The 15,413-nt window shown below is 28.9% G+C and overlaps 1 protein-coding gene across 6 annotated transcripts in view; it reads left to right on the top strand.

Moving 5' to 3' along the window:
• The window catches only part of LOC107451597 (hepatocyte nuclear factor 6-like), a 277,515-nt gene extending 262,590 nt beyond the window's left edge, over positions 1–14,925 (top strand). For all 6 annotated transcript variants that reach the window (XM_071185203.1, XM_071185199.1, XM_071185202.1 and 3 more), the window contains one exon: positions 13,509–14,925. In XM_071185203.1, coding sequence (XP_071041304.1) covers positions 13,509–13,623 — 115 coding nt within the window. In that variant the 3' untranslated portion in view covers positions 13,624–14,925. The remainder of the gene's footprint in view (positions 1–13,508) is intronic.
• The last annotated feature ends 488 nt before the right edge of the window (positions 14,926–15,413 follow it).

Below are 15,413 nucleotides of genomic sequence, written 5' to 3'. Positions count from 1 at the left end.
TTTTTATGTTACCTTATGCTTTTAATAATAATTTCAGGTATGTTTATTATTATTAAAAGCATAAAAGTAACATAAAAATAACTTAAATAATATTATTTAAATTTGCAAAAATCACTATTAGCGGAATAAACTTGAAATTTGTTGTTCATATCACGTTACAAAGTATGGATAAACTAATAGGACATGAGTAAAACTCTAACCAAATTATACCAGTTAGTAATCCCAAAATTTTGCGATAAGATTATAAGTTGTTATAAAAAAAAATTTTTAAATATGAACATACAAAATTCATTATTCATTTCATGAACTAGAAATTTGTAGTATATATCACCCTAAAAACTTTGAATAAACTCAAAGAAGAATCGAAATAAATAATATCAGTTACTAATCCCAGAATTCCCTGAAAAGGCTATGCCAAGTTGTTATCAAAAGAATAAAAGTAACTTAACAAAGCAGCGCACGCAATATTATTTCAATATACGAAAACCACTCTTCGTGAAATTTGCAGTTCATATCACGCTACAAACTATGGATAAACTCAATAGAGAAGTGTAAGAATCGAACCAAATTATATCAGTTAACAATCCCAGAACTCCCCGAAAAGACTATGATAAGTTGTTATCAAAAGAATAAAAAGACATTCAGAACATTTTCCGAACTTCGTGGAACATCTTACGTTCCCAAATTCGAACGACTAAAGTTCCTTCATTCCCGAACAAAGAGGGGGAGGAGGATTCGAAAAAGGACTTTTCATTCCCCATGGTTTTAGTTATGGGTCAACTAGGAGAAGGAAAGACCCATCCCGTGGGCTGATGCAAATTCTGGATTAAAACATCCGGACAAGTGGAAGAGGCCTCCCAAGGGTTTCCCACAGTTTCTGCCACCATTGTTCCAGAATCGACTTCCGATGCCACCGTCTTCGATTTCCATTCGAGAACTTGTTTTTTAAGGACATCCACGGTTGCCGTACTTCAAAAGCAGAACCAAGAGAAGGGCTTTGTGTCAGTGTGCAGCGTACAAGCCAAAAGAGTTCGTTGGTGGAATTCTGTGAGGTACTTCCACTAAAACTTTATTCCAACTTCTGCGTCTCTTGCTTTTGCCAGAAGAGATCGCGCGTTGGAATAAACTAAATAAATTTGGAAGACTTGTTCCAAATCAATTTAGAGTTTTCCACCTTTTGTGAAAGGGTTGCTCAGGTCCTTTGCAAAAGCCGGAGAATTTATATTAGGCATAAAAAGATTTTTTTTTCGTGTTCGGAAGTTCTGATCAAAGTTCTTTTGTTCGTTTGTTCTTTTTTGTGTGTGTGTATTTCCTTTACAGTCAAATTAATTTATGTTCCTTGGCCTCTTTTATTTTCGTCAAAGCAAGTCGTTTGTAGGAACTTTTCTTCTACATTGTAAAAGTCCAGCCATCAAAGATGAATGCTATCTTTAGAAGAACATCTTAGAATATTCTGTGATAAGCTATTTTTTTAACTCAACTTTGTTAAAGGAATCATTTTAGTGTAAAAGAAGAAGTAATCGAAATGTAAAATAGGGCAAATAATTATAAATTTAAAAGTTTAAAGATTGTATTTTAAAAGATAAACACAAATTAGTTATTTTATTAAAAATAAACTTGTATTTGTTTAGTTTTAGTAAAGTACCTACCTTGCTGAAATAACCTTTAAATATGCCTATTTACAATTAGCCCTATATTACTCTGGGATTCTTGTAAAATAACCTGATATAAAAAATGATAATTTAGCAGTAAGGAGTGTGTTTAGTTAGCCTTAAGGCTTGTGAGCTCACTGCAATAAGCCTAAAAGTGTCTGGCTGATGATCTATTTTCGTTTTAACAATATTCACTCAAAAGGTTAAAATTCGTTAATGATATTTCAATGCTCATCTTCTTACAAACATTATGCAACTCATCTGACACGATTATTAAATCTCAAAATTTTAAATCTTTGAATGAGTTTAGTTGAAGAAAACAATTTAGAACTTAACGTTTTATGTATTTTTTTAACAACTTTATAGTTCATTTGAAAATGATTATATAAAAAAAATGACCTGTTATAAGTTATAAAAAGGATTAATGTTGGAGTGTCATTAAGATAATAATTAAAAACAATTCTGAATTATCAATGTTTATAATATTATTTTTATTAATTATTTTCGTATCAATTCTATTGTTTTTTTTTAAAATTACTTTCTGACTTATAATGGGTGAAAATATAAGTTAAATGCCACAGTTTGCAAATACATATTTTAAGATTTTTTTAAAGTTAACTAAATATGCCGCTATAAAAATTTTCCATCTAAGTGAATCGTTAAAAAACACTAAAGTTATTTTTTAAGTATTAATTTTTGAGACAACTTAGTGTTTCTCAAATACCGTGAAAAAATCCCGAACTTTTAATACCATTTCATAAAAAAAAAATCATCACTTAAAGTCTTATATTTAAAAAAAAAAAAAAGTTGAGTTAAACCCTTTTTTTCCTTTCGGCTGAAGGATTAACAGTTTCTCTCACCCCATATAAATCTTCTTCCTTTTAATTTTACATTTATCACATGGTATGGAACATTTTTTATCGTAATCTTTTAATCCTAACACTATTCGTGAGTTTTTTCCTTTTTAATTTTTTAATAATATAAGCAAAAAAAGTTTTTTTTTTCAGAGTAAATAATTCTTTAGGTTTTAATTGAATACATTTTAAACATAACAAAGCAACTTATACAAAGTTGTATTGCTGTATTTAATTATTTTAAGCGCAGCGTTTGCATTGTAACTGCAACTTATATTGTTAAAATATTTCAGCTCTATTTTTGATTAGAACTTAATATCCCTTAAACAATCCCTTAAACTGTATTAAAATTTACAATTTTATAGAAATTAAAAAATCTTTCCCCTTCATTCTCTAGATCCTCGAACTAAAATTCCTTTCAACTCCGAGGGAAGTCTTCCACCATATTTTTTTTCAAAAGTTGTGTCAATGTGGCTTGTAATTATATTATAAAAAAGCTTATAATTACTTTAAACCATGTCATAAGGCATTTTTGCAATTGACATCTAGTAAATATGCAAGTTGCAATTGACATCTAGTAAATATACAAACGCAATAAAAGAAAATTTAAATAAAAAAAATTCAAAAACGAAAAGAATCTACCTAAAAAAATTCTTCAGTATTCATCAAAAAGCCTTTTCGTTTTTTGATAAGAGATTAAAAATCATTCTACAGTAAACGAAAATGTAGAAAAAATAATAAAACATAGACGTAAAAAGTCACATTCATCATAAGTCTTTTAAATATTGTTAAAATATTTTAACTCTATTTTAAGAATAATAATTAACTCCATTAAAGAATAATAGTAAAAGAAAAACATAAATAAAGCTTCGAAGATCGTATTTATGAAAACACCTTCAGTTATTTTCTGAAAAGAATACTAGAGTAAAAAAAATAGTTGAAAAAAATAAAGGAAAGAAAATATAATGAAATTTAGAAAATCATATTTATCAAATGGCGTTTCAATATTCTCAAAAGAGAATAGAGGCCAAACTATGGTGGAAAACATCGAATTTTTCCCTCATACTGAATAACATTAAAGGACAAATACTTACAGTTACAATTGACATCTAGTAAATATACGAATGCAATAAAATTAATTTTTAAATGTAAACATTTCAAACATTATCTTTGTAAAGAAAATCTTTAGTATTCATCTAAAGACCTTTTTTTTTCATAAAAGATTAAAAATCATTCTGCAGTAGAAAAAAATGTCATAGAGGAAAGAAATAATAAAACATAGACGTAAAAAATCACACTCATCAAACGGCCTTTAAATATTATCATAAAGGAATAATAATGAAATAATAATAATAATAAAAGAAGAACAAATAAAACTTTGAAGATCACATTCATAAAAACGCCTTCCCTTGTTCTCTTAAAATTATACTAAAGTAAAAAATTGTTGAAGAAACAAAAGGAAAGAAAATACATTGAAATTCAAAAACTCGTATTCAAAGGCGTTTTAGTATTCTCAAAAACGAATAGAGATCAAACTATGGTAGAAAAATAGTAAAAGAAAGTAATGAAACATAGCTTTAAAAGACCATATTCATTCATTATTTACAAATATTCTCATATAAGAATAAAGAAAGTTCTACGATAGATTAAAAATAGAAAAAATATAATAAAAGTTAACAAAATCATATTCATTAACAGACTTTTCAGTATTCTAATAAGAGAATAAAAATCAGATTAGAGTAGAAAAATGTGTAGTAGAAAACTGAAATGATGAAATTTAGACTTAAAAGATCATGCTCATGAAAAATCCAATCCAACGTTTTCATAGAAAAAGAATTTTATAAAAATTAGTATTTTCTTGAAATTCTTTTTTGTATGAAAATGAATAAAGTATGTGTTTACTCTGAATAAATAATTTCATAATAGAAATTGAAAAAAAGGAAAGTTAAAAAATAAAAATTTAAGCATAAAAGATTTTATTCGTTGAAAAATCTTTCAATATTTTCATGATAAATTAAGGACTTATCAGGATAAAAAAAAAATAATAAAGGAAAAGTAATAAAAGCTTAGAAGTTCATACTAATTAAGAGGCTTTTCAGCAGTCTCATAAAAGAATAAAACCCAGAAGCAGGTGTTATTGTCTTTATAGGGTGCAGGGAAAAGAATATGCCTGGGTAATTGCATTTTCCAAATTTATAAATGTAATATTATCAAAGAAATAGACTGACTAGTTTTGCTCAGACTTTGCGTTATTTATTTTAATTCCAACTGGGTAGTTGCAACTTGAGAAGAAGAAGTTCACTGAAATCAGATGACTGTATGTAATCAAGCTGGCATGTTTAAGTTAAGTGGCATGATTAAGCTTGGTTGATTATCACGCTTAATCAATTTTCGGATCAGATTTAATAGGTACCTGAAAGTGACGTCAACATATTGTTGAAACGAGGCATTTGTTTATGTTAGCAATTGCTATTTTTATTCTATTTCAAGAAAACCTAGCTCATCAAGTATGAATTTATCTTAAGTGACTCATTCTGCATTCTTTTACAACGACAGATTCGATTTATTCCCTACTTAAAATAAAGATAGGCACGAAGCTGCGCAGAACATAAACAAACTAATTATGCAACGAAGTTGCCAGATATACAAAATAAAAATAGTCACAGTTATAATAAAATTCCTAAAAAAATTATAAACTAGGTAAAATATAAAGCGTAGTCAAAAAAGTTATATTTTAACGAATTCAATATGTGATACGGTGTTGTATTTATTTCCCGTTAATTAACATTCTAACTTATGCGGAAAAACTTAGCTCGACCTTATCAGCAATATCTAGAATATTAACATATCATATTATTTATAAACAACCACCTGGCACTGTGATCATTGATCAGGTGTCTGTGTATCAGTGATCTTCTTCTTCGTGAGTTGCAAATATCCAATTAGCGTAGTTATTTATTTTGATCAAAAGCACTTGCACAGAAAATTGTTTTAACCATAAATAAATGAATTATACGATTTGAATTCCAAGCTTCGCCATCAGAGCTTTACAAAATAAGTCTCAGTTTATGAGCATGTATAATTTATTAACTCTATCTTTGAGCTAGATTTAACATAGATAGTTCTGCAATAACTCAAGTCTTATCAATTAAAATTAGACGNACCTGATGTATAAAATGATAATTTAGCAGTAAGGAGTGTGTTTAGTTAGCCTTAAGCTTTGTAAGCTCACTGCAATAAGCCTAAAAGTGTCTGGCTGATGAACTATTTTCGTTTCAACAATATTCACTCAAGCGGCTAAATTTCGTTAATGATATTTCAATGCTCATCTTCTTACAAACATTATGCAGCTCATCTGACACGATTATGAAATCTCAAAATTTTAAATCTTTGAATGAGCTTAGTTGAAGAAAACATTTTAGAACTTAACGTTTTATATTTTGAAAATGATTATATAAAAAAATGACTTGCTATAAGTTATAAAAATTATTAATGTTGGAGTGTCATTAAGATAATAATTAAAAACAATTTTGAATTATCAATCTTTATAATATTATTTTTATTAATTCTTTTCTTATTAATTCCATTGTTCTTTTTTTTAAATTACTTTGTGACTTATAATGGGGGAAAAATAAGCTAAATGCCGCAGTTTGCAAATACATATTTTAAGATCTTTTTAAAGTTAACTAAATATGCCACTATAAAAATTTTCAATCTAAATGAATCGCTAAAAAACACTAAAGTTATTTTTTAAGGAATAATTTTTTGAGGAAACTTAATGTTTTTCAAATACTGTGAAAAAATCCGGAACTTTTAATACCATTTCATAAAAAAAACCATCAGTTAAAGTTTTACATTTAAAAAAAAAGTTGAGTTAAACACTTCTTCTTTCTTTTCGAGTGAAGGATTAACAGTTTTTCTCACCCCATATAAATCTTCTTCCTTTTAATTTTACATTTATCACACGGTATGGAACATTTTTTATAGTAATCTTTTAATCCTAACACTATTCATGAATTTTTTTCCTTTTTAATTTTTTAATAATATAAGCAAAAAAGTCTTTTTTTTTTTCAGTGCAAATAATTCTTCAGGTTTTAATTGAATACATTTTAAACATAACAAAGCAACTTATGCAAAGTTTTATTGTTGTATTTAATTATTTTAAATGCATTGTATCTTAAATTTATATTGTTAAAATATTTTAACGCTATTTTTGATTGGAACTTAATATTATTATAAAAAAATACCTTAAACTGTATTAAAATTTACAATTTTATAGAAATTAAAAAATCTTTCCTCTTCATTCTCTAGATCTTCGGGCTAAACTCCTTTCAACTTCGAGGGAAGTTTTCCACCATATTTTTTATTTTAAAAGTTGTGTCAATGTGGCTTGTAATTATATTATAAAAAAGCTAATAATCACTTTAAATCATTTCAGAAGGCATTTTTGCAATTGACATCTAGTAAATATACTAGTTGCAATTGACATCTAGTAAATATACAAGTTGCAATTGACATCTAGTAAATATGCAAGTTGCAATTGACATCTGGTAAATATACAAGTTGCAATTGACATCTAGTAAATATACAAGTTGCAATTGACATCTAGTAAATATGCAAGTTACAATTGACATCTAGTAAATATACAAACGCAATAAAATGAAAATTTAAATAAAAAAAATTTCAAAAATGAAAGGAATCTACCTAAAAAAAATTCTTTAATATTCACTAAAAAATCTTTTCGTTTTTTCATACGAAATTAAAAATTATTCTACAGTAAAAGAAAATGTAGTAGAAGACAAAAATAATAAAACATAGATGCAAAAAATCAAATTCATCAAAAGTCCTTTAAATATTAGAATAAAAGAATAATAGTGAACGAAAAACATAAATAAAGCTTCGAAGATGACATTTAGAAAAACACCTTCAGTTATTCTCTTAAAAGAATACTAGAGTAAAAAAATAGTTGAAGAAAAAAAAAGGAAATAAAATACAATGAAACTTGGAAAATCATATTCATCAAATGCCGTTTTAGTACTCTCAAAAAAGAATTAAGGCCAAACTATGGTAGAAAAATAATAAAAGAAAGTAATGAAACTTAGCTTTAAAAGACCATATTCATTCATTATTCACAAATATTCTCATATAAGAATAAAGAAAGTACTATGGTAGATTAAAAAAATAGAAAAAATATAATAAAAATTAACAAAATCATTTTCATTAGAAGACTTTTCAGTATTCTCATAAAAGAATAAAAGTCAGATTAGAGTAGAAAAATGTGTAGTAGAAAACTGCAATGATGAAACTTCGACTTAAAAGAAAAGACTTAGGCTTAGCTCATGAAAATCCAATCCAATATTTTCATGGAAGAAGAATTTTATGAAAATAAATATTTTCATAACATTCTTTTTAATAAAAAGGAATAAAGTCTATGATTTCTCTGAATAAATAATTTCATAATAGAAATTGAAAATAAGGAAAGGGAAAAAAGCAAAATTTAAGCAAGAACGATTTTATTCGTTGAAAAATCTTTCAATATTTTCATAAAAAAGGAAGGACATATTAGGATAAAGAAATAATAAAGGAAAAGTAATAAAAACTTAAAAGTTCATATTCATTAAGAGGCTTTTCAGCAGTTTCATAAAAGAATAAAACTCATAAGCAGGTGTTATTGTCTCTACAGGGAGTAGGGAAAAGAATATGCCTGGGTAATTTCATTTTCCAAATTTATGAATGTAATGTTATCAAGGAAATAGATTGACTAGTTTTGGTCATGCTTTGTGTTACTTATTTTAAATTCCAACTGGGTAGTTGCAACTTGAGACGAAGGAGTTCGCAGAAATCAGATGCTTGTATATAAGCATCTTGTATATAAAGCTGGCATGTTTAAGTTTCAGCTATTAAGCTTGGTTTATTATCACGCTTAATCAATTTTTGGATCAGATTTAATATGGTACCTGAAAGTGACATCAACATATTCATCGATCCTGATTGGCTGTTGAAACGAGGCATTTGTTTATGTCAGCAATTGTTATTTTTATTCTATTTCTAGTAAACCTAGCTCATCAAATATGAATTCTCTTGAGTGACTCATTCTATATTCCTTTACAACCACAGATTTGGTTTATTTCCTGTATAAAATAAAGATAGGCGCGAAGCTGCGTAGAGCATAAGCAAACTAATTATGCAACGAAGTTGCCAGATATACAAAATAGTCACAGTTATAATAAAATTCCTAAAAAAATTATAAACTAGGTAAAATATAAAGCGTAGACAAAGAAGTTTTATTTTAACAAATTCAATATGTGATACGGTGTTGTATTTAATTAATTTCACGCTAATTAACATTCTAACTTATGCGTAGAAGCTTAGATCGACCTTATCAGCAATATCTAGAATATTAACATACCATATTATTTGAAACAACCACCTGGCACTGTGATCATTGATCAGGTGTCTGTGTATCAGTGATCTTCTTCTTCGTGAGTTGCAAATATCCAATTAGCGTAGTTATTTATTTTGATCAAAAGCACTTGCACAGAAAATTGTTTTAACCATAAATAAATGAATTATACGATTTGAATTCCAAGCTTCGCCATTAGAGCTTTACAAAATAAGTCTCAGTTTATGAGCATGTATAATTTATTAACTCTATCTTTGAGCTAGATTTAACATAGATAGTTCTGCAATAACTCAAGTCTTATCAATTAAAATTAGACGAGTCTAACACAAACGAAGTTACCGTGGGATAATTTATAATTGTTAAGTATAAGCTAATCTTCAAACAGACTTAAAAAGTAATAAATAATTATTAATTAGAGAAAAACAATGCCTTCGTCTTTTAATTACAATAAAATTTCAGAAATACAAAATCATTCTTCAAACAAAAGATACCCATTCATATTCGTCAAAAGGCCTTTCAGCATTCTCATAAAAGAATAAAGATTATGGTAGAGAAGAGAAAGAATAGAAAGAGAAGGGAAAAAAATAAAACTTCGACTTAAAAGAATGAGAAGGCAGAGGCAGGTGTCAAAATCTCCTCTATAGCGAAGAGTAGAGACCCTAGGCCGTTATAAACGATTAAGTTTCTAAATTAATGGCTTTCATTACTGGCTGATTATGCATGGAACCCTTTTCTCAATTGAATCTTCGTTTCTCACTAAATTATTCTTTCTCGAACTTTCGTTTTTCTTTTTTTTTAATTCAATTCTCTTTCTTCTTTTCTTCCTATCTTTTCGAGCAAGCGATAATTATAAATTCGGGAGTGGCAACACTTAAAGAAAAGAACGTTTAATATGAGGGTAACCCAAAGTTGAACAATTATGAGGTGTTTGTTGCTCTGTTTTGTATTCACTTTTGAAAGTTCATGCTAATCCGGCGAGAGGAGTTCCTGATATTTTCTGAAGTAAGGTTTTAAAGGTTTAATCAATTTTTTACCAAAATAAATTTCTTTTTTATCTCTCTATTTTTAAATGAAAAGATATGAAAAGTTTTAAACAAACTTGATTAATATAATACTTTAAAAATCTCAAGTACTTTCTAGTTTGAAATTCTCTTTGTTTATCGCGTCTCTTAAATTATATTTTATAAAAATTAATTTATTACAGCGGAGTATTTAGAAAAAACTGCCAAGGGCTTTGGCCAAAGTCGGGGAAAGTCAAAATTTTACATTTCTTGCTATAACCTACTTAAACAAGAAAAGAAAAGAAATATTACAGCTTTGAATCAATTTGATAATAGGTTACAACCCCAATCTTTCTATTACTATAGGTTACAACCCCAATCTTCCTATTACTATAGGTTACAACTCAAATCTTTCGATTACTATAGGTTACAACCCCAATCTTTCTATTACTATAGGGTACAACTCCTATGCTTCTATTACTATTGATTACAACCCCAATCTTTCTATTACTATAGGTTACAACCCCAATCTTTCTATTACTATAGGTTAGCATACCAGCTCCTCTTTTCTATCTAAGTATTTCTATCTTTTAATCTGTCATACTTTAAGCAGTGTGTGTGTCTTCGGAAAAAAATTTTAAAAAATGGCAATAAAATAAAGGATAAACGTCATAAAATTTTCTCGGTTGACGAAAAATATAGATTACAAACTAATTGTATACATTGTACTCATATTTATATATTGGTGTGATTTATTTATATGCTCAAATTAAACAGTCATTTTTTTTTTAAATGTTATTAAACATGAACCAGAACTGATGAAATCTTAAAGTAAAAAGTTTGTTAGCAGTCAAAGTATTTTATTGCTCTTGATATGCATTGCAGTTCTATATATATATTTGATAAGATTATTTGCCGTAACCATTTTATACAAAAGATGTTGTAGAGTATAGCCGTACTACGAGAAATATTTCAAACTTACAAAACTACGCTATAAAAATTCCGGACCGAATTACGCTAAAAAGTACTGATACCCCGGGTGCAGCATCCATTTTACCGTAATTTTTACAGTAGGATTTATTTTATTACAGTAATTCAGTGATTTTACAGTAGTTATTACTATAAAAATTCTAGTATGTCAGGTTTTTTTTGTTCCATGATATTTTTTGCGATATTTTCCATGGTTTTTTTTGTTTTACGCTAAAAATGAATTTTATTATATAAAGTACCAACATTATGAGTGTAGGTACTTTTTACCGTAATTTTTTACAGTCAATACAGAAAATTTGTATAGGACAATAGAAATTCATAAGAAACGTAATTTGTACATTGAAAACAAGAAAGTATCATTTTATTGTCGAATGTGTATGTGCACAGTATGCTTCTAATGATTTCATAACAAAATGTGACAAACTAATGACGATAATCTAAGTCTACAGTATGCCATATATGTTTACATTGCAAAATGCCACAAAGTATTGTCAAAGATATACAGTATGCCATTTATGTTTCCATAATAAAGTATCACAGGCTATCTCTTTACTTTTTGGAAAAATCGAAAGATGTGCTGCACCAAGCATTCCAAAGTTTCCACAAATGTGAACGCTGACGTGTCGTATAACTTTCCGATATCATTAGAAGAGACAGTTTCTGATTTTCTGTTATGAAAACACGAATAGCTTATTGTATTATACGCACATTTTTATCTATAAAAACGGTTTTTTCCAGTTTTTATTTGTGCAACTAATGTAACTTCAAATTTCCCGTATTCCCAAGCCACCCTGCACTTTTTAACTCTGCGCTGTTCGCCAATGAAAGCTTTTATTAAAGTAACATGAATATATTCATTTAACCACTAGGTGTATTTCGCTGAACTGTTGCGGTAAAGCAACACCATAAGAATTGTACTTACGAATTAAAACGTTTATTGAATTATTAAACCATTCAATTCTCTTTATTATAATTTTCAAACCATCTAACCTCACTGCAATGAACACCACTGTAGCTTTAAGTCCTTCCACAAAAGTCAATTTTTTCCCCTCAACTACTAATGAAGCATTCTTCTCGAACAAAGCCTGCTCCAACGGGAGATAACACTCATATGAAGGTGTCACCAACCATAAAAGCGACTTAATCTGCGGGAAAGGGTTATCATCCACAAGGGATACAACCACAAAGATGAAGACGACATTTTTCCAAACCACCCTTGGAAGATGGAAGGCTATGAATTTCTAAAAAGGAGAAATCTATCTGAAGTAGGGGGGGTGGCGAAAGAAAAAGAAAAAAAAGGGCTCGAACCAGCTGTCGCTCAATTAATTGGCTGTGGCGTTTGTGCCAGCTGACTATTCTGCGCTATCAATCATCAGAATTTCCAGGCAAAGTGTGGGGGAGTCAAGCCACTATGCATCTATCCATCCCGGCGGCTTCTTAGTTTAATAAGAAACTTATTTCTCCCCAATCCGGTTTATGTATGACTTGATATGAATTTCCGGGATTTTCTAAGTCAGCTCTCAACGTCGTGGTTTTGAGTGATAGCTTTGGATGGCTTCTTTGGTAACGCGGTGTTTGGGGAAGATGGAGTATTAAAAAATTATCTCCATTTCGTGCCCAAAAGTTGGTGGAAAATATTCAGGAAAGTAATTAATTTTTGTGGTTGAAGGGATTGGTTGCTTTCGAGCTGTTTGTTTCGGTTCTGTTTAAGGATTAGTTAGTGATCTTACATGCTTTATTTAAATACCTTTGTTGTCTCTAGATGTTTAGCGGAAAGGTTAATTAAACAGAATCGGACATCATTGGCTCCTTATACGAAACGATTTATCATATTTATATAACTTATACAGACGCATAATTTATTAAAATAAAAATACTTATTTCATGCCATGTGTTTCAACTGTAAATCGTAAAATGAGTTTGAGAACTCAGGTTTGAGATCTAGATTATTTATATTTTTTGAATGATAGAAAAGCGTAGAAAAAATAGGTTTTAATTGATATTTATGAGGAAAAAAAATTTAAATTTCTAGAGGAGTAACTATTTTAGTCTTATTTCTTCGCCTTTTTTTCTGTAATTTATTTTACCAAGTCTTTAAACCTTAAAGATCTCAGTAAATAAAGGCTCTGAGTGTTTTTGAAGTGGAAGTAGTTTCCAATTGCATTTAATGGCGTACAGCAAACAAGTAGTCTTATACTTCGTTTACATTAAGAAGCAGATTTTTCTTAAGTACACTTATCGCGCTGAGGGATTGCCCTGAGCGACTCAGGTGAGATATTTTAGTCTGACGCTGCGCTTAGTTACAACCAACTAAGTTGATGCAAGCAAGGTATTAAAAAGCTCCTCTTTTGGCAGAAAATTACAGATTTCATCAAACGAAAGCTTGCAATCAAGAAATAAAGCAGATACACAACCTTTATTTTTAATTTCTTATTATCAAAGCATATGCTTTAAAGCAGATTTACACGAACTGTCTAAAATGTCCCTTAAAATTTTTCTCCACTCAACTCTTAAATTATTGCGCAAAATATTTACAATATAAGTAGTAACTATTGTTTTGTATTGGGAATTAAAACGGTTCTGATGCGTTTCTTCTTTTTACTTTCAGCTTGCAAACGGAAAGAAGAACAACACCAACAACAGCAAAAGAACCCCAACACTCCCAAGAAGCCGCGCTTGGTCTTTACAGATCTCCAGCGGCGCACCTTACAGGCCATTTTTAAAGAGACGAAGCGTCCTTCAAAGGAAATGCAAATCACCATTTCGCAGCAATTGGGACTCGAACTGAGCACCGTGGGCAACTTTTTCATGAACGCTCGACGCCGCTCTCAAGACAAGTGGCAGGACACTGAGGACAAAGCCAAGTCGTCCTCCCTCGCCCATCACCTCAACGGTCATCATCATCACCTACTTCATCTCAGTCCTACTACTACCACATAGCTACAATGGTTGCCCAGCTGCGAAAGATGGCCTTCTAATCCTTCATCTACCATGTCGGGATGGTGAGGTTCTAGCCTAGACCTTCTCCATTACATTGGTACAGTACTGCCTGAATAGCAATCTTTAACACGTAAGGACTTGCAAGTTTGAATGCACCTTTAACTGTGCAAGTTGAGATGACATTTTTAGCTACATTTTTTTAAAGGTATATCAACTAAATATCATTCAGTTCCCCATATAATAAAAATAATTAATTAGACTCAAACTTTATATTTAATTTTATATCTCTACTTTAGACTCAAGCCTTAATGCCAAGGAAAAGTTTTGTTTCTAAAATTTAAATTAGTCGTGAAATTAAATTTCCATCCATTTCTATCTAACATTCATTTTAAAAATCATTAAATACTGAATTCGTTACAATTTGTTTCAGCTGCTTTCATATTTTTTTTAATAAAAATTACAACAAAATCCATTGTTATATAAAAAAAATGTGGCTAATTTGAATTCTATGAAATTCACATCAGGAAATATGTGCATCAAGTGACCAATGAGAAAGAGTTGATGGACAGTATTATACGCATATAAACTGCAATATATAGGCGTAGAATATACTAGAATTACCGACGCTTTAGAAAAGCGGTTTGATAGAAATAGAACGAGCTAAGCCCTAACTTGGCGAACATTCTGCTCAAATTACGATGGGACCTTTTCTAAGCCTAACATGGAATCTTTGACTTAAAGAACAATAAATGCTTTTACTGAAATTATGTTGTTTACTGCTGACTTGAAAAGTATGAGACGCTCGTTTAAAATTCTGTGATAATTTATTTATATCATTTTTATGAGTGTAAATATTAATGACATTCCATATTGTGTTAAAGTTTTCTAAAAATTGCTCATTTTATTGTTCTTTTATTAAAAATTTTTTACTCTTTTTTCTTGTTTCACCCTAATATTATGTAATTTATTCAGTGCATCATGTCTTTCATTTTATCAATTTTCTCTTACACTCTCTATTATCTTGCATGAGTATCATACCTCCTTTGGTTTGAATAAAGCAAAATTAAGCATTTATAAACAAAAAATAATTAAATAAAGAAGTAATTTTTTTGAATTGAAAAGTCTTTGAAATCCAAATTTAAAGTTTTTATGTGGAAATTAGTCAGTTATCAACTTTTCCATCTAAATAATATTATGAGAATGAAAAATAATTCTTCTTTAAGAAATTAATATTTCATGAGCAAAATGCATTTTATTCCCTAAAATTGTTTCTTATATCAATTAAGTAAATTATTTAATTATCTTGGTATACATTTATGCATATATTTGGATCATCAAATTGAATAATTTTGTCTTTCCGATTAATCTGGTCAATTATATCACAACATATGAAACAATATATAATGTTAGTTTCCTTTTATTTCCAATTTTATAGGCTTTACTTACATTCCTTATTTAAATTGCTTTTGCAAATATTTCCTTCACCTTTTTCCAAACTACTTATTTACATTGAAACTAGTCATATACAAAAAAAATTACTATAGCTGATTTATAGACTATTTTAAACGTCCAT

Source organism: Parasteatoda tepidariorum, chromosome 9, assembly GCF_043381705.1.
Source record: "Parasteatoda tepidariorum isolate YZ-2023 chromosome 9, CAS_Ptep_4.0, whole genome shotgun sequence".
Lineage (NCBI taxonomy): Eukaryota > Metazoa > Arthropoda > Arachnida > Araneae > Theridiidae > Parasteatoda > Parasteatoda tepidariorum.
The sequence above is the reverse complement of the archived record's forward strand: the minus strand, read 5'-3'. Positions and strand labels throughout refer to the sequence as shown.